The following is a 22,403-nucleotide window of genomic DNA, read 5'->3' as shown; positions in this document are numbered from 1 at the left end:
AATGGAAAGCCAGATCTCAAGCCTATACTATGTTGGCAAACTGCATTCCATACAGCATTTGCAGTCAGCAGGTTACATGCTTTCATCCTTGTCAATGTGTGTCCATTGTAACTAGATTTATACTCCACCTTAAAAACAATATTTCTATGTATTTGTAGTCTTACAGTACAGTCCTAAGCAGGTTTGCTTAGAATGCTATTGAAGTCTATTCATTAGGGTTTTCTCCCGGGAAACTGTTCCTAGAAGTGCAGTATTATGTAATAGGAATGGGTAGAATCAGGCAGCTCTTTCAAAAATCTCAGAAGCAGTGAATGGATGGGAACTTTACTGCTTTCCTTCTTAATTTCATCCCTTTCTCTTCATATTCCTGTGGTCCATGTCCTGTTTTGCGTTGGCATTCCTAGGTTTAGTTATTCCCTCTCCCTTCCTTTCCCAGGCTTTGTTTCCATTTTCTCTTGTTTCCTAAACCAAGATGGCTGTCCAGACCATCTCCCCACAACACTGAGGTAACTGAGCGGTAATTCTTAAACATAGTAAATGAGTGGTGTGGTTCTCCTGCTTCTGTGTTAATTATAACCCTTTGAGTAAAGGCTTTGGCTCCTCCAAAAAAGAAAAATGTGAATGTAATGTCAGTTTACTGTTTTTATCAGCAATATATCTAATTCCAAACAGGGTCCAAATATGTGAATTAACAAAACCACAGAATAAGCCCATTCACAGACAAGAGAGGCTTTCCCCCTTGCAAATCATGGGAGAAATCCTGAACTTTATAAAAAAAATGAAGAGGGTGTATTGTACAAGAACTCCAAAGCAGGAGGAAAAGATCACATGATGCTTATCCACCACTCTGGGATGGGCAGTGGTAAAGGCAGCTACCAGTGACAAACAAGCTGGGCAGGTTGAGTAATCGAGCAAGTAAGAAAAGCCAGTCTACTGGCTATAAGAGGTGAAGGCAAGGGAGAAGGAAGTGGAAGCTGCTTCTTCATTGCCTAGTCCGGCTTCTTTTGCGGCTGACAGTCAGGAGCAGTGTCTCTACATCCTCCTTTCCTCAGCCAACTTTGGTTTGCCCCATTTTGGTTTCAATTTGGAACCAGTTTGGTGTAGTGATTAAGAGCAGTGGACCTAATCTGGAAAACCAGGTTTGATTCCCCACTCCTCTGCATACAGCCAGCTGTGTGACCTTGGTTTAGTCACAGTTCCCTCAGAGCTGTTCTCTCAAGAGCATTTCTTTCAGAACTCTCTCAGCCCCACGTCCCTCACAGGGTGCCTGTTGTGGGAAGAGGAAGGGAAAGAGATGGTAAGCCGTTCTGAGATTCCAAGCGAAGGGTGGAGTGTAAAATTGACTCTCCCCCTCTTTACCAGGGGGAGGAGGTGGACAAATGGGTGGGTATGAAATGGTGGTGGTGTTGTTCCTTCCACCTAGCCTGGGAGGAGAAGTTGAAAAGGAAAGAAGACAAGTCAGTGGCACTGACTTGGAGGAAGAGGTATTGCTGTCAGTCTGCACCAGAGAGAGAAGGTGGGCAAATAGTGGTAGAATTCTAGCAGGGTCTCCTTTGCATATTAGGCCACACACCCCTGATGTAGCCAATCCTCCAAGAGCTTTCAAAAAAGAGCCTTGTAAGCTCTTGGAGGATTGGCTATATCAGGGGGTGTGTGGCCTAATATGCAAAGGAGCTCCTACTAGAATTCCACCCGTGAGTGGTGGCAAGGAAGAGGTGTCTCCCCTCCATTCTCCTCCTTTGAATTTCTCACATCCCTCTGCTTGTTAAATCTTAATAATCTAAGTGCAGATCAAAAAGGAAAAATCAGCAGCAGGGGTCCAGGCACAGACAGTAGGCATTTTTACATTTTTTAAGTTTAAAAAAAGCTTTTTATTGAACACATAAACATCATACATAGAAGTAGGCAAGCTATAACAGTAAATAAACATTGAAGCATTATATGTAACTAGTAAAGTATGATATCTTACAGAGATCAGATGTAGAATTATTCTTCAGAGGAGAGCAAATAATATTTGACAGTCATAAACCTTATAATATTCCGAAATCAGTACCATTCTACATAGAAGATCATTGTTACAGGCAGAGCTACATCTCAAGTCTATAGACATTTTCTACAGACACGAGGGGATCCCCCAGATTTAAAAGTTTTCTTTAAAATTTGGTGGGGGAGTTCAAATTGCCTCAGGATGGAAGAGCATTGTCTTCACATATAAGAGAAGGAGAGCCCTGGGTGATGTGGTAGCAGCCATTGCTGGGATAGCTGTTGCTGCTGTGATAGTAGCCACCAGTGACTATAGAATGGGGGAAAAGGAAAGCAGGTAGGTGGTGAGAGAGGGTAACTGAATGGTATTATGGTGGGCAGAAAGGTTGGCACAACTGCTGCCAGAAAAGTTAATGGAAGACAAAGCCAGGTAGGCAAGCAACAAGGAATGAGAGAGTTGTGGAGGGAAGGAACTACAGCCCATCCTCTGAACAGTGCAAAACCTGCTCATCATCACACTCTCATCTTTTGATTTTACACCCAGTTGGTGTACTCCCAACTTTCAAGTCAACCATTAAAGAGACTTACAGGTTTTGCATATATGTCCAATACCATTACTTTCTGCTCATGTTGTTGTATGGTTACACAGGGCTTTTTTTTTTTGAGCAGGAATGCAGTTCTGGCTGGTTTGGCATCAGGGGATGTGGCCTAATACGCAAATGAGTTCCTGCTGGGCTTTTTCTACAGAAAACCCCCCTGTGGAATACAAAGAGCCTCACTTGTAAATAGGAGGTAGGTTTGATGGAGACGAGATGTGGTTTGCAGCTAGTGTTTTAGAGTATCGAGTTTCCTCTTGAACCATATGGACTCAGAAGGATCCTCATCTGTTTGTTTGTTTTTTCCTTCCCAGTGTTAGCCTCTGCATTTTAGTATATTTACTTTCCTACCACAGTCAAATGACAATACATTTTCATGTGGCTGGGATGTAAATAGAAAGAGGAACATGACTTTGGAACATGCTGACCACTAGCTGCTGAGGATTGGCAAATCTGTGTGAAACAGCCTGTCCTACACCAGGAGCATCACTTTTCCCAAATGCCTCCTCCTGGGCCTCCCAGGTCACATGTTTTCAATGACCTACTTTTGATATTCTTGTATCTTGGGTGGGTTGTGTGATAGTTGTATGCCATTTGCACAAGAACAGAGTAACATTGCGTTCAGCAGTCTGAAGATACCACCCTGCAGTCTTCCTTCCCTTCCTTAACCACCCTGAGATTTTAATCACTGAGATTTTAGATGTTAAATGCTAAGTGATCTATGATAATGGCTGCATCTGATATGTGTGGGAGTACTGGCAACAACTGCAGGACTTTTTTTGTTGCAGGAACTCCTTTGCATATTAGGCCACACGCCCCTGATGTAGCCAGTCTCCAAGAGCTTACAGGGCTCTTAGTACAGGGCCTACTGTAAGCGTCAGGAAAATTGGCTACATCAGGGGTGTGTGGTCTAATATGCAAAGGAGTTCCTGTTACAAAAAAGAAGCCCTGACAAGTGTACAAGAGTAGCCCACAAACACTACCATACTCCAGAGCTTCCTTTTGTTTTAGCTGGGTACATTAGCCTTGCTGTTGCCACTGGCTGAAATTCTACAAGGAATCTGGCCACAATTATAGTGCCCCCTGTAGTCTAGAACAGGGGTTCCCCAACCCCCAGGCCGTGGACTGGTACCAGTCCACGGCCTGTTTCCAAACGAGCAGCGCAGCCTTGCTGCCCCGGGAGCCTCGCCCCCACTGCGGTGCCTCCTCTCCTGTCCCCCCCCCCCATTTCCACCATTTTAAGGCCAGGGAAGGGACTGTGAAGTGCCTCCCAGGCTGACCTCCCCCCCCCCCCCGTCGATCAGCTGATTGGTTGGGAAAACTGCAGCAGCAGTGGCTCATGACAGGCAGCGCTGCTCTTTCAGCGGGTTGCTGGCCACTGCTGCCACGGTTTCCCCTGTCCATCAGCTGATCAGCGGGGGGGGGGTCGGCCTGGGAGGCGCTTCATGGCCCCTTCCCCGGTCTTAAAATGGTGAAAATGGGGGGGCGGTGAAGTTGTGCGGGGGGGGGGGAGAGGCGATGCTATGCGGGAGGGGGCAGAGGAGGAAAACAGGAGGAGGAGGTGCCGTGAGGGGGGGCTGGGGGGCCAAATTGGGTGCCTCCACCCTGCCGGCCGTGGGGTCGCAGTGGGCAGGCCAGCCCTGGGGCCAAAAAGGTTGGGGACCACTGGTCTAGAACACTTCCCCATAAAACCACACAGATTTGGTGTTGCAGATTAACACTGGAGATTGCATCTTTATCTGGATGAAAGGGAGAGACACATGCAGAGACCATCTGAAGTTCACAAATCATATGCCTTGGCAAACTCTTCCTGTGCCTCTCTCATGTACCACACAGTGTGGGAGATTGTATTGCATGGCCAGTAGTTGGCATGTTACAGACAGGGCTTTCTTTGAGCAGGAACGCAGTTCCAAGTGGCTTGGTTTCAGTAGGTGTGGCCTAATATGCAAATGAGTTCCTCCTGGGCTTTTTCTACCAAAAAAAGCCCTGGAGACTGGTAAACCTAAAATGTTAGGAGGTGTGCCTTTTAGCTTCGAGAAAATGGACTTATTTTTGTTCCACTTACCAAACCTCTAGTAAAAACTACCAAAGGCACAGAGCTGCGAGAACTGCCTTGCTAAATTAGATCAAAGTAGCCAGGAGTAAGAATTAACCTACTAGTGAACTTCTTCCGTATGATCAAAATGTTTTTAGAGTTAACTCTCATTCTTATCATATCTAAGCATTTTCTGAATTTTATGCTGAAGCTTCAATTTTTTTTAAAAAAAGCACTTTCAGAAGTGCTCTTGAATAATTATTTCCATGTCTGGCAAAATCATACTTCCTTTCCTGAGGCCATCTGCACTGAAACTTATTCCAAAAGACCACATTACAAATCTCTGCCTTTTATGTACAAAATTAATGATAACATTTGTGTAGTGCTTGTATATCCTGCTTAGACTCAGGTCTGCTTTAAGTAGGGTTGCCAAGTCCAATTCAAGAAATATCTGGGGGACTTTGGGGGCAGAGCCAGGAGCAAGGGTGTGACAAGCATCATTGAACTCCAAACGGAGTTCTGGCCATCCCATTTAAAGGGACTACACACCTTTTAAATGCCTTCCTTCCATAGGAAATAATGAAGGATAGGGGTACCTTCTTTTGGGGCTCATAGAATTGAACCCCCTGGTCCAATCTTTTTGAAACTTTGAGGGTATTTTGGGGAGAGGCACTGGATGCTATGCAGCAAATGTGGTGGCTCTACCTCAAAAAACAGCCCCCCCAGATACCCGTGGATCAATTCTCCATTATTTTCTATGAGAATAAGTCTCCATAGGGAATAATAGAGTTCCCAGCAGACATTTCCCTCCCCTCCCCCCGCTTTCTGATTACCCTGAAGCGGGGGGAAAGCCTCCAAACTGGGGGATCCCCTGCCCCCACCTGGAGATTGGCAACTCTAGCTTTAAGCAGTGTTCAGCTCACCTCTGGGTCTAAATAGCCCTTTAGGTACATAAGCTATTGACTGGATTGTAAGTGCTGCTGGAGCATAGGTCTATCATTGGCTACTCTGTGTTGACTGAAAGGAAGCTCCACATTCATAGGCAGTTGTTGTTGAGCCTCCTGAGGAACTGGCTGGCGACTGTGTGAGACAGGATGCTGAACTAGATGGACCACTTGGTCTGATCCAGCAGAGTAATTCTTACGTTAAATGGCTTGTATGAGATTGGCATTCCTTTCCTGGCTTGCTTTTGTACACCAGTTGGGGCTTGGAATAATAAAAGTTAAGGCTGGAAAACAGAGAGTTGTTTTCCAGCTATGGCTGGAGAATAAGAGATTCAAAGCCCAAACTACAGGTGGTAATTGTTCAGAAAATTTTGGTACAGAGCAGAGAATTGGCTTTGATGGAATGGTTTGGGCCACAAGTATGCATGAGGTCAGGAAAAGAAACCCACAGACTGTGATGTTGGGGGCAGTGTTCAGCTTCCTTTTAAAGAAAGCAACACACCATGAACTAGGAGATGAGTCGAAGCACAGAACTCTTTTTACATCCCCTGATAAAGAGAGAGCAGCTTTGAAATGTTCTGGCAGGGGACAGACTTCAGAGGCTGGTGAGGTTCATGGTACTTAACCTCACAAGAATGGCGAAATGTCCTTTGTTCCTACAGACTTGCTGTTTGCACTTTGCCCAGAATTCCCAAGGAGGTCAAAACACATGAATGCAGGTAGCTGCCTTAAAGAGAGCCAGTTTGGTGTAGTGGTTAAGTGCACGGACCCTCATCTGGAAGAACTGTGTTTGATTCCTCACTCCTCCACTTGCAGCTGCTGGAATAGCCTTGGGTCAGCCATAGCTCTCGCAGGAGTTGTCCTTGAAAGGGAGTTTCTGGGAGAGCTCGCTCAGCCCCACCTACCTCACAGGGTGTCTGTTGTGGGGTGTGGGGAGGTAAAGGAGATTGTGAGCCGCTCTGAGGTTCAGAGTGAAGGGCAGGATATAAATCCAATATCATCTTCTTATACTGAATCTGACTATTGGTCCATCAGACTCATTATTGTCTACTCAGACTGACGGCAGCTCTCCAGGTCAAGTTCTTTCACATCTACTGCCTGAGCCTTTTAACATGAGATCCCGGGGATTGAACCTGGGACTTTCTGTGGGACCATTTCTGCACAAATGGAAACCTTCGCATCAGTGTTCTTAGATAATCAAATTTTGTAAAACTTTCAGCGCAACTTTTTGCCTCCCCAGGAATCCACTTTTTCCACGACCTTCCCCCCTTTGGATCCAAACTCAGTTTTCCAGTGTGAAAATTCCCAGTTTTGAATTTTGTTTCCTACTGCCCTTTTGTGTCACCAGTCTCACAAAGTCAAAGCATCAGCTGAGAATTCAACTCACTGGCAAACAGCGGCAACACCGAGGTGCCTAAAAGGCTCATGTCAAGCTGATGCTGTGCCTTTGAGTCACACAACCATTCCTGCACAAAAGAATTCTCAGTTGTACATCTTCCCCCTTCTAGATTAGTGGTGCAGTTGGTGGAGCTTTGGGTACCTTCACAATTCATACAGCAGATACAGGGGCTGTGGGTGTGCTGCTGTTACAGTGCTGATTCCCATGACAAAAATGCTGTGCCTTTTTCATCTTTGTAATCCTGATACAGTGTGGTGAGCACAGCCACAAACAGCTGCCACAGGAAGTGGAGCCAGCCACAAAAATGGCTGCCACAGCTTAACTTCAGTCACATAGTGAAGGTCCTTTTGCTGTGGTGGCAGCTGCTGCCAAAGCAACCTTAAAGATCTGCACAACCAATAATATCTCCAGTGGCCAATCAGAAGCCTTGCTGAGCAAAAGCCCTGCCTGGCCCTGCCCACTTTTAAAAAACACTGGATACCAGAAATGGTGTTGGTGTTTACCAGGGCATTTTTTTAAGCAGAACTCCTTTGCATGTTAGGCCACACACCCCTAGTGTAGCCAATCCTCCAGGAGCTTATAGTAGGCCCTGAACTAAGAGCCCTGTAAACTCCTGCAGGATTGGCTACATCAGGGGTGTGTGGCCTAATATGCAAAGGAGTTCCTGCTACAAAAAAAGCCCTGTATGTACTGCAGCCATAATCTCCATGCTGACAGAACACCACTAGCGCAATGAGGAAATCTGGGCAGAGCTGGCAGGGGAAGATACAGATCTTCTGTTCTCTGAAGAGGCTGATCAGTCTCCTGGTGATGATGTAATGCTGTGCTTTCAACAGAGCAGTATATGTAAAAATACTCTGGGCTTTTTCACACAGTCTATGTATTCCGGTATGGAAGCTGGTCAGTTACTGAACAGTAACGGGTTTCTGCTGGCATTTCAGACAGACCCGATTCAGTAACTGGCTGCTACCGGAATACTCTCACCTTTTCACACACTCCCGCGGCTGTCCCGGTAGTGAGGCATGCCTGAGTCATTACAAACAAAGAGCAGCTTCTTCCACTTTTCAACCCCTCCTTCCGGGTTGAAATCGCTATGGGGTGCTGTGTGAAATGTCCAGTATCTAACCCGGGAGCAGTTTTCGTGCCCTTTTTCGCCCGCCGGCGCGCGGGATCTCCGGCTTTTTTTTTTTTTTTTGAACGTTGGGCTAAGATTGCTATAGCGCTATAGCGACGTATCACAATAGCATCACCATAGGGATGCCTGGGCTCCATTAAGATGCCAGATATCGCCACCGCTGAAACCTGGTAACTTATGTCAATAGAGCCTAGCCATCTCTATGGTGTTGCTGTTGTGATACGTCGCTATAGCGCTATAGCGATCTTAGCCCGACGTTCCAAAAAAAAAAAAAAAAAGCTGGAGATCGCGAGCTGGCAGGCAAAAACGGCTGGCGCTGGTGGAAGCGAGATAAGAGTGGAACAGTGTGAAATGGCTCGCTTCAATCACGGAACCCTACCGGAAAAAAAAACATGTGTCTGAAAACTCCCATCCCTGTCTCGGATTACTGCAAGCGGCACAATACCGACTCCCTTCCGGTTTCCACTGGTAAGTGTGAAAAGGGCCTCTGTATTGGAATCAACAGAGATCTCAGCCCAACTATCCCCTCATATTTTCCCCTTTGCTCTCACAGCCATGTGGGAAGGCTAGAATTCCAATTAGTTCAGCCAATTGTGATGCTTCTCTGGGGGCAAAATAAGTCTTGCCAAGGGCACGGAGCCCATCTTTCAAGAAATACAGAGATTATGGAAAACTTTGGCAAAAGGGCACCATATACAAAAGGAACACTTTGCATAAACAACAGACCACCGAGGTCAATCAGCAAATTGGAAGAGGGGCAGATGTCTCTTGAGAATCCCTACGATTGTTTGTTTGTATTGCGTAAGTTGCTGGGCCACCATTAATCTCATTAAATCGATGTGGTACCTAGTCCTTGAACAACAGTTGCCCTTAGGGTGGCAGTCTCACACTGGGAACATTTAAATTAGGGTTGCCAGGTCTATGTTGGGAAATACCTGAAAACTTTGGGAGTGGATCCAAGAGAGGGCAGGGTTTGGGGAGCGGCCTTAGCATGGTACAATGCCATAGAGTCCACCCTTCAAAGCAGCCATTTTCTCCAGGGGAACTGATTTCTAACAGCTGGAAATCAGTTATAGACAAGCTGGAACGGGTCCAGAGGAGGGCGACGAAGATGGTGAGGAGTCTGGAGACCAACTCCTATGAAGAAAGGTTGAAGGAGCTGGGCATGTTTAGCCTGGAGAGGAGGCAGCTGAGAGGTGATATGATCACCATCTTCAAGTGCTTGAAGGGCTGTCCTATAGAGGATGGTGTGGAATTGTTTTCTGTGGCCCCAGAAGCTAGGACCAGAACCAGTGGGTTGAAATTAAATCAAAAGAGTTTCCGGCTCAACATCAGGAAAAACTTCCTGACCGTTAGAGCGGTTCCTCAGTGGAACAGGCTTCATCAGGAGGTGGTGGGCTTTCCTTCCTTGGAGGTTTTTCAACAGAGGCTAGATGGCCATCTGACAGTAGGCTTGCCAATCCCCAGGTCCCAGTAGGGGTTCTTCCGCTTTCCCAGACTCCTTCCTGCCCCCAGTCAGCTGGCCAGCGGGGGGAAGCCCCGCCCCCAGAGGACCATGTGCTTTTCCTCCTCCAGAGGCTTCAGGCTCCGATTGTAAAGGCTTCCTCTTGGGATCGTGTGTCTGTGTTACTTTGAAGAAGTTGGCAGCAACTCGTGAGTAGAGAGGCCAATCCCTCACTTCAGAGTCGCCAGAAACACAGGGGTTGGGGCGGTGGGAGGGAAACGTCTGCTGAGCACTTCATTATTCCCTATGTGGAGATCGATTCTCATAGGGTATAATGGGGAATTGATCTGGAGGTTTCGAAGGCTCTGGGGGAGCTGTTTTTTGAAGTAGAGGCACCAAATTTTCAGTATAGCATCTAGTGCCTCTCCCCGAAGTACCCCCCCAAAGAGTTCCCTAATTTAAATGTTCCCAGTGTGAGATTGCCACTCCAAGGGCAACTGTTGTTCAAGGACTAGGTACCACATCGATTTAATGAGAATAATGGCGGCCCAGGAACTTTCTTTTCAAAACTATTGGACCAGGGGATCCAATTCTATGAGCCCCAAAAGAAGGTGCCCCTATGTGCTATTATTTCCTATGGAAGGAAAGTATTTAAAAAGGTGTGCTATCCCTTTAAATGTGATGGCCAGAACTCCCTTGGAGTTCAATTATGCTTGTCGCACCCTTGTTCCTGGCTCCGCCCCCAATGTCTCCTGGCTCCACCCCCAAAGTCCCCAGATATTTCTTGAATTGGATTTGGCAACCCTATCTGACTGCAATGAAGATCCTGTGAATTTAGGGGGAGATATTTGTGAGTTTCTTGCATTGTACGAAGGGGGGAGGGTTGGACTAGATCCCTGGAGGTCCCTTCCAACTCTGTGATTCTATTATTCTAGTTGTATAAGCGGGAGAGCTGCAGGCCCCACCTGGAAGCTGGTAACTGTAAGTCCCTGCGGATCTCCTCTTACTGAATCCCGCCCCCCCCCCCCCACATAGCTTCTAGAACCAGTACAGAAATGTGCAAGGGGGAATCTTAAGATTCTATCAGTCACCTTTTTGAAAAATAAACCAGAGACACAATCAAAATGTTGCAGATCTGCTGCAACAATCTAAGGCACTCCATTCCATTGCTGTGAACCTCAGCTTGCAATATTTACTTTCTGTACAGAGACTGGTTTATGCACCCACACTCTTGTTCTTCACTCTGGATGTCGTTCCTGTAACTTTTGGCATCGAGATTGCCCATATCATGCGGTACTGGGAAGCTTGTTAATGCAACGCTTGTTTAACACTTCCATGGGAAAATGACTCCTGTCCTGGCTTCCCCCGATGTTCCAATGCTTGTTTAATACACACACACTGGAGCATGTTTATATGTTTTCGCATATGGCAGGGGAAGCTGCCTCCGTGTCTCCTCCTGTTCTTATTTTCTGTTGAGCCAACAACCAGTTCCTCCATCTGCCAGGCCTAGAATTGACTTTGTGTTCTTGAGACTTATCTGTTCTGCAGACTTTTCTCCAGCAGGGGTAGAAAGTATGGAGGTGGCAGTTTTATTTTATTCCAGAAAACAGCACAAAAGCCTTCCCCTCACCCCCAAGACAATCGCAGAAGGGTAGCTGTGTTGGTCGGCAGTAGAACAGCTAGATTCTAATCTAGGAGCTCCTTAGAGATCAGGTGTAACCAAACTTGCTTAATGTAAGAGCCACAGAGAATAAATGTTAGATGTTTGAGAGCTGCAAGACACAAATGTCGGATGTTTGAGGGGAGGGGGAGAGGAAGGAAGGAAGGAAAATGGAGGGAAAGGTGGAAAGAAAGCAACTTTAAATGGCTGGCTTGGCTTGGAGCAGCGATTTAAAGAGACAAATGCCTTCTCCAAGCTGGCTGATGGGGTGTTAGGGGCTTTGAGAGCCACAAAATATGTGTGAAAGAGCCGCATGTAGCTCCCAAGCTACAGTTCGGCCAACCCTGTTAGAGACAAAGAGGAGTTCCAGGGTATGAGCTTTCAAGAGGCAAAGATTTCTCCCCATCTTATCATGCCACTTTTAGTGGGGCATTTTTCTGAAAATGTTGGGTATTAAAACACTGCCAGTGGAAACTAGGGTTGGCAGGTCCACATGCCATTGTGATGGGGGAACTTGGGGGGGGGCATTCTGGGGTGGACAGGATGTCCTATGTGGCATCCCCAGCCCAATGGCATCACCCTGAGATGACATCATCGTGCCAGGGATATCCCACGGTGATGTCCCTCTTTGGGGATGGGGTTTCCCTCTCTAATCAACTGGCTCCAAAAGCAATGGAACCTCTGCTGGAACCCGGAAGCTGGCAACCCTAATAGAAATATAATGGAGTGGCCAACAGTAGCTCTCCAGATGTTTTTTGCCTGCAACTCCCATCAGCCCCAGCCAGCAGGCCAATGTAGGCAAAAAACATCTGGAGAGCTATCGTTGGCCACCCCTGTATGGCTTTTGACCCAGTACTATTAGATTAGTTTAGATAAATTAGGACTATACCACTACTTTATAATACTCTTCAGGATAGACAAAAGGAAATACCTTTTTACTCAATGAGTGACTAAAATGTGGATGTAGTGATGGCCACAGGCATTCTAAAACGGGGATTAGACAGCTTCATGGAGGATAGGCCTATCAGTGGCTACTAACCCTGGTGGCTAAATGGAACCTCCACATTCAGAGGCAGTAAACCTCTGAATCCCAGTGCCAGGAGGTAACATTAGGGGAAAGTCTCAGCCTCTATGCCCCATTGCTGGACTCCAGAGAAACTGGTTGGTCACTGTGTGAGATTACATGGGCCACTGATCTGATCCTGCAGGGTTCTTGCTATGTTCGGACTGGTTATATGTGTGGAGGACAATTGCATTGTTGAACATTTCCCCCGCTAATATCCCTGCAGATGGAAAGCCAGTCTGCCAAGGAGAAATGGTCACCTAGCAGAGGTGGAGTTCTAGCAGGAGCAATGTTGCATATTAGGATACCACCCCTGATGTAGCCAATCCTCTTTTTTGTAAGCTCTTGGAGGATTTGCTACACCAGGGTGTGTGGCCTAATATGCAAAGGAGTTCCTGCTAGAATTCCATCCCTGTCACCTAAACTTTTCCCAAATATTTCAGGGAGAAAATGTGAGACATCACCGACAGTGTGAATGTCGTTTCACCCACAGGTTACGCCTGCATGAAGAAAAGGTAATTAAAGATCGAAGGCATCACCTCAAGACGTATCCAAACTGCTTTGTTGCCAAAGAACTGATTGACTGGCTGATTGATCATAAGGAGGCCACGGAGAGAGAGACTGCCATTAAACTTGTACAGAAATTACTGGACCGTAGCATTATCCACCATGGTGAGTGAAAACAGTTGACCTTTATTAAACTCTGTAGTATTAAGTTTGTTTCAACCCTGATTTTCCTTCAAGGAGCCGCTGAAGGTCATTGAGCAGACTTCATGGTAAAGTGGGCATTTCAGCCCAGGCCTTGTCATTTCATACGTTATGGAGTACACAGACTGAGTCTGGGTGGACACCAGGGCTTTTTTAGTAGCAGGAACTCCTTTGCATATTAGGCCACACACCCCTGATGTAGCTAATCCTCCTGGAGCTTACAGTATGCCCTGTACTAAGAGCTATGTAAGCTGTTGGAGGATTGGCTACATCAGGGGTGTGTGGCCTAATATGCAAAGGAGTTCCTGCTACAAAAAAAGCCCTGGACGCAATGTAGGGTGGACCCTGTACAGCAGTCAGGCTTATGTTGTGGGTTCCCCTCAATTCCCACATGCGTGGAGCCCAATTATGGCGCATGTAGCGAAGGGGCTTCAGCCTTACCCTTGTACCCAGCCTGAAATGACCTCAAGGGGCACTATTTGGGTCACTCCTCTGGACTTATTCAGGCTGGGAAGATGGCATGGGGGAATGCTGAAGCTGCTTCTCCATAGGTGGTGCATTTCCAATCTGAATTGGGTCTCGAGACCTCTTGCGTGTATGCAGAAGAAACCTTTATTGAAAAATCAGGAAGCAGACACTATTAGCATGCATTCACAAGGCTATGCCTTGCCAGACTAAAGAAAAACGAAAGTTACAAATCAAATATAATTACCTGTCAATGGCTTAGCACCTTTTCCCACTTCCCCCTCTCCCATGTTAAGTCTGTGAATTAGATTCCCAGGCCTTGGTGGCACTCTCTGTCAAGCCACATTCCAATTGCTCAGATGTCTCCCGTTAGTATCAGTCTTCATTTCCATGGAAACAAGATCAAGCAAGGCCCTCTCCCAGCATCTGGTCCTCTTTCCCTCCAGAAGGAATGTACCATACAAACCATTATTTCTAGGTTACCTACAAAAATAAAAATGGATATAAACATAATGACCTAATACATAGTGTTATGAATATATATCTATGAATGGATATATATATATATATGAACAGTTAATATACTTGTTACAAGATTGTGAATATCCTTAAGGAAATCAGTATAGCCCATTACACCACCACGGTGGAAGACGTCATTGTCAGGGACTTGTACCTGACACCTACGTGTAGAACTGGAAGAGAAACCACAACTTACGTCTGACAGGGTGCATTCACACCAGACTAAATAATGCATTTTGCAACTGGATTTTGCCATTCTTACACAGTAAAAATCCAGTTGCAAAACTCGTTATTTAGTGTAGTGCAAATGCACCCTTACGGAGGGTGGGGATTCTAGACCCAAGCTGTGTGTTCTGTAATGTATGAATTGACTTCTACTAACTACACTATGATAGAACCAGGGCTTTTTTTGAGCAGGAACACCCAGGAATGCAGTTCCTACTGGCTTGTTGTCAAGGGTGTATGGCTTAATATGTAAATGAGTTCCTGCTGGCCTTTTTCTACAAAAAAAAAGCCCATCGTATCTGTCAGGCTTGTAGAAAGGGATTCTTAAGGAAGAATCGTCTTCAGGTAAGCAGCTAAAGAAGTCATTTACACAGGAAGGTATTGTTCCTTTTCTTTCTCTCTTGCAGCCTATTGATTTGGGTGTACCACCCCCCCACACACAAATAAAGGCTAAATAACTGTTTGTAGACATACTTCACAAAGATTTTTGTATTATTCTGCCCTTGTTTCCAAGTTTGAGATAGTTTGTTATTACTGGGCGTTTGGGTATCTGCTGTGAGAAATGTTAGCATTTCTGATTTCTCGTATCAGTAGAAAAGAGCAAGAGTCCGGTAGTGCCTTAAAAACTAATAAAATTAGTAACAGGATATGAGCTTTTGTGAGTTACTGTTCAGTTCTTCAGGTATAGCTAGAATGTGAGTCCGCCTGACCTTATAATTGGAGAGTGGAGTGTTTCCAGATGCTGAGCGACATTAGCAGGCAAATGACAATAGCATGTGATTCATCTGCTGTTGTCATTTGGCATCTGAAATCCCTCCACTCTGCAAGGTCAGATGGACTTATGGCTGAATTTGAAGAAGCGAGCAGTGACTCAAGAAAGCTCCTACCCTGCCACTAGGGCTTTCTTTGTAGCAGGAGCTCCTTTGCATATTAGGCCACACACCCCTGATGTAGTCAATCCTCAAAGAGCTTACAGGGCTGTTCTTACAGGGCCTACTGTAAGCTCCAGGAGGATTGGCTATATTAGGGGTGTGTGGCCTAATATGCAAAGGCGTTCCTGCTGCAAAAAAAGCCCTGCCTACCACAAATTTTGTGACTCTTTAAGGTGCTGTTGGATTCTTACTCTTTTCTACTGCTACAGACAAACTAACATGGCTACCCATCTTGATTTCACGAATGCTACATTTAATTGACGATCTAATGTATTTTACATTTTAGTGTGTGATGAACATAAGGAATTCAGGGATCTCAAACTTTTCTACCGCTTCAGGAAAGACGATGGAACGTTTCCACTTGACAACGAAGTGAAGGTGTTCATGAGAGGGCAAAGGATCTATGAAAAGTATGTTGCACCCAGTTTGGTGAGAGAGGTCTCGTTATTGGCTTGCTTCTACAAATGCCCAGGAAAATTGTGTCGCTGCTGTCAAAAATTCTAATTGAATTGCATTATTTCTTTGCCTGTATATTCTTACAGGAAATGTTATACTTGAACAAATACGGAGGGAGAGAAAAATATCAGGCTGGAGCATGTAAATAAGATTTGAAACAGATGTTTGCAAGGAGACATAGAATATTCTTTCTGATTATATGGGTCAAATGAAAAGCCCTCGATATGTTAAACTAGATTGTCCGTCCACCACTAAACGCAAGCACCCTTCCCCTGCCTTGTTCAAGCAACAGGGCTTGTTTGCAACACTGGAGTGTCAGTCACACAGAAATAAATAGAATGTGTGAGTTGACATATACGGACAGCAGATAGTACAAAAGGTGAGCGGATGTTTTATTGAATGAGTCTTGCAGGATATGTTCCCTCTAAGCTGCAGAGTCTTGTGAGCAAAAATTCTGTTTTGTGAGCTACTGGCATTAAAGTTGTGAGCTACTGCATAAATTAGTGTGCTCTGGGGTCATCCTGAGCTAAGACAAAAATGTGTGAGCTGGAAGCTAAAAATCTGTGAGTTAGCTCACATTCACTCAGCTTAGAGGGAACACTGGCTGGGACAATGTCACTGTTCAGGAGATGTACATGCAGCTTCATAGGATGCAAGTAACCTGTTGAGAGACGTTGTGTTTTGATGGTCTGCAGCCGACATTGTCTCCACATTGGTTTAAGTGTGTGCAGAAAGAAGGATTAAGAAAAGACTTTGGAAAAAAGTAGCAATCCTGAGCATAAGTACGGAATCAGTGGAACAGGCTTCCTCAGGAGGTGGTGGGCTCTCCTTCCTCGGAGGTTTTTAAACAGAGGCTAGATGGCCATCTGACAGCAATGCAGATCCTGGGAATTTAGGGGGAGGTGTTTGTGAATTTCCTGCATTGTGCAGGGGGTTGGACTAGATGACCCTGGAGGTCCCTTCTAACTCTACGATTCTATGTTTGTAGTAGTTTCAGAAGGTAGTGGTGTTGGTATGAAAAGCTCAATTTGAATCCTTAGAGCCTTAGAGACCAACAAGGTTTTTTGGGTATAAGCTTTAGGAGCTTTGCCTCTCAAAAGTTTATATCCCCGAAAATCTTATTCATCTGTAAGATGCCACTGGACTCAAATCTAGCTGTTTGTATTAGAGGAGGAAGAAGAAGAACCAGCAACTGGATTTATACCCCACCCTACACTCAGAATCTCAGAGCAGCTTACAGTCTCCTTCCCTTCCTCTCCCCACAACAGATGCCCTGTGAGGTAGGTGGGGCTGAGAGCTCATTCCAGAACTGCTCTTGAGAGAACAGCTCGAAGAGAACCCAAGATCACTCCAGCAGGTGCATGTGGAGAAGGAATGGGAAATCAAATTCGGTTCTCCCAGATTAGAGTCTGCACTCCTAACCACTTCACCAAACTGGCACCACACCAATCAGGCTTCTATTACGATTCAATGGAATTTAACATGAAGTCAGGCAAATCTTTTTATTTAAAAAAAGGTGATCGTAGTAAAATAGAAATGCTGTTTCTTGGGGTGTATGTGCTCAGTTCCCCCATTTCACTAGGTTTTACAGGTTTTTCTAGTGCACAAAAAACTATTTGACCAGAGACGATAGTGTGACAAAGAAGTTCCTGTGCCATGGACAATGATGGGCTGGATATATCTAGGAGTGGAATTCTAGCAGGAGCTCCTTTGCATATTAGGCCACACACCCCTGATGTAGCCAATCCTTCAAGAGCTTACAAGGCTCTTTTTTTGTAAGCTCTTGGAGAATTGGCTACATCAGGGGTGTGTGACCTAATATGCAAAGGAGCTCCTGCTAGAATTCCAGCCCTGGATATATCTACCCTCAAGATGTTCATACTCCATTTTCCTCCCTAGTGGGAGCTTAAAGCAGCTTTAAATATCATTCTCTATTCCTCTGTTTTGGCCTCACAATACTCTGTGAGGTGGATTAGGAGGTGATATGTTTTAAAGAGTTGACTCTGGGTTCCCCCTCTCTCCAGTCCCTGTAGTCACAGAGTAGTGGAAGGACTATTTTTTAAAATAAAGGAGAGCTTGATTACAACTTGGGGGAGAAGTGGGCACTTGCTTTCCCCTCCACACCTTTTCCTCACCAGAAATGGTGCTGGGGGATTATTTTTCCTTTTGGCTCCTGGTATGCACAGAATATTGCACATGGAGCTGCTGAAAAGGGGGAAATAATTTGTCCCAGCAAAATTTCAAGTTGGGAACAGGCACAAAGGGGAAGGCTAGGACCTCCCCTCACATTGCAGTTCCCAGCTCAGTTGGGGGTTTCCTTTATTTTTAAACAGACAGTCCCTGCAGTGGCTGTGGCATTTTGGCCCTCAAGAGTGTCTGGCTCGAGGTCAGACAGTATGAGCTTCCATGGCAGAGCAGTGCGTGTCTCTCTCTCTCTCTCTCTCTCTCTGCCTTGCTCTGTCTCTCTGCAGAGTTAGAAACATAACTCCAGAGGTTAGCCATATATATGGCAGTGTAGAAAAAAATAAAAGAATGTTAGAGTAGATGGTGGAGGAAATTTCTCACATCTGTTTTAGAAATCATAATCAAGGTGCTTTTTATCATTGAGAACAGCTGGCAGTTTCTCTGAGATGTTCCAAAGACGAGGAGGCGGTCTCTCGGCTCGTCTTTCATTTTTTAAGTACATCAGAGCAACCGTGATGGATCAGACCGATGGTCTGTGTGGTCCTGTTATCGTGTTTCCTGTATTACCAACCAGATGCCTAGGATTGTCAATCCCCAGTTGGGAGCAGGGGATCCACCAGTTTGGACGTCTACCCACGCTTCAGGGCCATCAGAAAGCGAGGCAGGGGGAAATGTCTGTTGGGCACTCCATCGTAGCCTCTGGAGACCATTTCCCAAAGGATATAATGGAGAATTGATCCATGGGTATATGGGGCTTGGGGGGGCTGTTTTTTGAGGCAGAGGTACCAAATTTCAGTATTGCATCCGGTGCCTCTCCTCAAAACACCCCAAGTTTCAAAAGGATTGGACCAGGGGATCCAATTCTATGAACCCCCAAAGAAGGTGCCCCTATCCTTCATTATTTCCAGTGGATGGAAGGCATTTAAAAGGTGTGCAGTCCCTTTAAATGTGATGACCAGAACTCCCTTTGGAGTTCAGTCATGCTTGTCACATCCTGGCTCCACCCCGAAAGTTCCCAGAAATTTCCTGAATCAGACCTGGCAATCCTACATCTGCAGGAAGGACGTGTAGGCTGAAACTTTCCCTCTTACTTAGAGCCCCTGGCACAAGATTTTGACAGCCATGATGTGCCCCTGGCAATTAGCTGAAGGCAAGCCCCAATCAGCCATAGCAACTAAGAATCAGTAGAGATGAGGAGATGGAATAGACAAGATGTGACTGTGCTCTGGACAAAATCATAGAATCACAAAGTTGAGAGGGGCCATACAGGCCTTCTAGTCTAACCCCCTGCTCAATGCAGGATCAGAGATGGAAGTGTGGCAGGCACATAGATAGTTGTTGAGTTGGTCACCTGTGGTGAATTAACATTCCTTCCAGACAACCAGCTGAGGACTCAATGCACAGCAGCCAAGAAGGTCAGAGCGCCTGCTCCGGCTGCAACGCCACTGAGGATGTTCTCCGCAGCCAAGAACAAAACGTCTGGAAGGAAAACTTTCTCCAGTAGAACACGGCACTTGAGCCCGAAAGATTCTACAAACCCTAATGATGTTATCAGCCATGAAAACCTGAAATCTTGGACAGCTGAGGAAGCTTTGACCATTTCCCCACTAGCCTTATGCCGCTCTCACGCTCCTCTTCTCTGTGGGGTTTTCATTGCATTTCACACTATCTGCCCCTGGGCTGCAACTCACTCTGCTTTTTTTGCACAGCAAACAAGATTCTCTAAAAACCTGTTTGCCGCTCAAAAAAGGCAAAGCGAGTTGCAGCCCCGGGGCAAATAGTACAAAATCAGAAGGAAGCCCCGCAGAGAAGAGGAGCGTGAGAGAGGCCTAAGGCTAGTGGGGAATCGGTCTTTGTTAAATGGGAAGAAACTTGGTCCTGTTCTTTCAAGCTTTTGAGGAGCTCCGTGGTTATCCAGCAAACAGGCTGGTGGTTTTAGTTGCTGGGCTGAAGCCGTCAGAGAGCAAAGGAAAAAGAGCCCGCTGTGATGATAGTGGTTTAGGTCCAATTAAGTATCACATTCTCCTTTTCTTGTCAAACGCTTTTATTTCTTTGTCATGGCTTCGTTTGCTGCAGACAGGAAAACAAATACCCTTGGCTTTGAAATGGCAGAGAGGCAGCAAACTGGAGGGTGAGCTGTGTTTTCAGCATGTTGATGTCATGCAATAGGAGATTGTTTTTCAGAACTAGCAAGGGATCCCAGGCCTGTGTTTAGGGCTGCATGTTCCAACTTGGAATTGATGGCTGCGGTCAGAGACGTTCCAGCTTGGAGTTCAGCCCCCTTTTACACGATGGGAAAAATGCTGCCGGTCAGTGCTGGAGGTCAGGGAGAGACGGCAAACGCGCTTCCCACTCATTCAGAACCCTGTGCTATTGATATATTTACTTATCTGGAAACATATGTGACTTTTTTTTTTTAGAAAAAGCTCAGCAGGAACTCATTTGTATATTAGGCCACACACCCCTGACATCACCATTATTTCACACATGGCTTTTTGTAGGAAAAAACCAGAAGGAACTCATTGTCATATTAGGCCACACCCCCTGACACCAAGCCAGAGCCGGATTAACAGTTAGGCCAAGTAGGGGAGGCGGAAGGCACGGGGGGTGTTGTGGGGGGGGGGGGTGCCAGGCAGCGAGTCTGCCTAGAGTGCCATGGGGTGTCAGGCCGGCAAAATTGGGGGGGGGGGGGCTTCAAGAGCCACATAATATTTGTGCAAAAGCCACATGTGGCTCCCAAGCGGCAGTTTGGCCACCTCTGTTCTAAAGTAGTTGTATTAAGAGCAGGGCTGGGTGCACTTTTTGAAAGCAGCTGCATTCTCCTGCATGCTGGCCTGAATGGTCCAGGGCCGAGTCACCTACAGGGTTGGTGTGACTTGTCTTTTACACACACACATTGTCCTGCAAACCAACCAACTGTGAGCTTTGTGCTCAGAATAAAGAGATGCATGTTGTTCAGAATGTTTGTGGGAGCAGACCCTAACCATTGGTCCAGATAGCCAAGTACACTCTGCTCGGACCTGGCAACCCTACCTGAGAAGCCGAGGTTCAGCTTAGGCCAGAAAGCTGACCAAAACAGCAATACTTGGAAACCTTGCTATTGGGAAAATCCAATTACTCGCTCCTGTATTAGGTTGCTTATCCGTTTAATGCACAGTCCTCGTACATAGACTTCTGGAGCGACACATCTGCAATGCGATGACAGCTAATACATTCTTAATATTTTTTTTTGGCAGGAACAACATGTTCTGGATTTGAAATGTTAAATGGCTGTCTGAGCTTAGCAGGGAAGGGAAAGCTACAGTCGATACTGCGTTATAAAATGACCCCGTGATATCTAAAACCAATAAAATATGTAGATCTTGCAGCTTTTCTGTCCAGGGATGCATACAGGCGGGGAACGCCTCCATACTGGGGTGGGTGGGCTCCAGATGGTTTTCTATTTAGTTATCCAAATAGGCGCAAGCTTACCTGAGTAATAGAATATCTAAGTAAAACTGCTGTGGGATTTCCTGTCTGTGTACAAGCCCAGTGTTCAAACCAGTCCAGTTATTAAAAGGGCTAGCCAACCACTTTGGGGCATGTGTATTTGTGTGCATAGGAAGGGTTTGTTTTTATAAGAAGCTGTGCAGGTAGAGGGGGGAGAGGGTGGTGCTCTGTGCAGAGATAAATCACATCTCCCCATGGAATCGCTTTAAATTCAAGGTGGGACATCCATTCATTCTTTTGCCATAACCATGTTCTCTCCAGAGGAATGAATGGTAATCAGTGATTTATATAGGAAAAATTTGGGGAAGGGGGTGCTGGATACTGCTTTCTTCCTGTCAGTGGCCGTTAGCCCCACAAGGTATAGATCGGGATGACCAAACTGTGACTCAGGACTCAGAAGTCACATGTGGCTCTTTCACACATATTGTGTGACTCTCAAAGCCCCCACTGCCCCATTGGCCGGCTTGGAGAAGGCATTTGTCTCTTTAAATTAATTCGCCAAGCCAGCCAGTGGCTTGGAGAATATATTTAAAGTTGCTTTCTTTCCACTTCTCTCCTCTTTTCCCCATCTTCCTTCCTTCCTCCCTTCCTCCCTCCCTCCAGCTCTCAAACAGCTGATGTTCATGTCTTGCAGCTCTCAAACAGCTGACATTTATTTTATGTGGCTCTTATGTTAAAGAAGTCTGGTGTAGATGGAATACTATGTCTGGGGCAGTGACGCTCTGTATTGTCGGTGCTTGGAGGGCAACAGTAAGAGGACTTCTGGAGTTCTGGCCCTGCTGTTGGATCTCCGGATGGCACCTGGGTTTTGGTCACCGTGTGACACAGAGTGTTGGACTGGAAGGTCCAGCATGGCTTCTTTTATGGTCTTGTGTTCACTAACTTCCCGTAACCAGGTTTATTTCCCCAATCCTCCACTTGCAGCTGCTGGAATGGCCTTGGGTCAGCCATAGCTCTTGCAGAGTTGTCCTTGAAAGGGCAGCTTCCATGAAAGCTCTCTCAGCCCTACCTACCTCGCAGGGTCTCTGTTGTGGGGGAGGAAGATAAAGGAGATTGTGAGCCTCTCTGAGATTCAGTGTGGAGGGTGGGATATAAATCCAATATCATCTTCTTCATTATTCTCTTACAGGGTAGGATGAGTTCCTCTGGTATAGCTGCTGTGGCTC

At 46.1% G+C, this 22,403-nt stretch overlaps 1 protein-coding gene across 2 annotated transcripts in view; it reads left to right on the top strand.

The window, feature by feature from the left end:
• The window catches only part of DEPTOR (DEP domain containing MTOR interacting protein), a 93,887-nt gene that overhangs the window by 16,897 nt on the left and 54,587 nt on the right, over positions 1-22,403 (top strand). For both annotated transcript variants that reach the window (XM_060243266.1, XM_060243268.1), the window contains exons 2-3: positions 12,753-12,931; positions 15,395-15,518. In XM_060243266.1, the coding sequence (XP_060099249.1) occupies positions 12,753-12,931; positions 15,395-15,518 (303 nt within the window). The remainder of the gene's footprint in view (positions 1-12,752; positions 12,932-15,394; positions 15,519-22,403) is intronic.

Source organism: Heteronotia binoei, chromosome 7 (genome assembly GCF_032191835.1).
Source record: "Heteronotia binoei isolate CCM8104 ecotype False Entrance Well chromosome 7, APGP_CSIRO_Hbin_v1, whole genome shotgun sequence".
Classification (NCBI taxonomy): Eukaryota; Metazoa; Chordata; class Lepidosauria; order Squamata; family Gekkonidae; genus Heteronotia; species Heteronotia binoei.
Note: the sequence above shows the minus strand (reverse complement) of the source record. Positions and strands in the feature narration are given on the sequence as shown.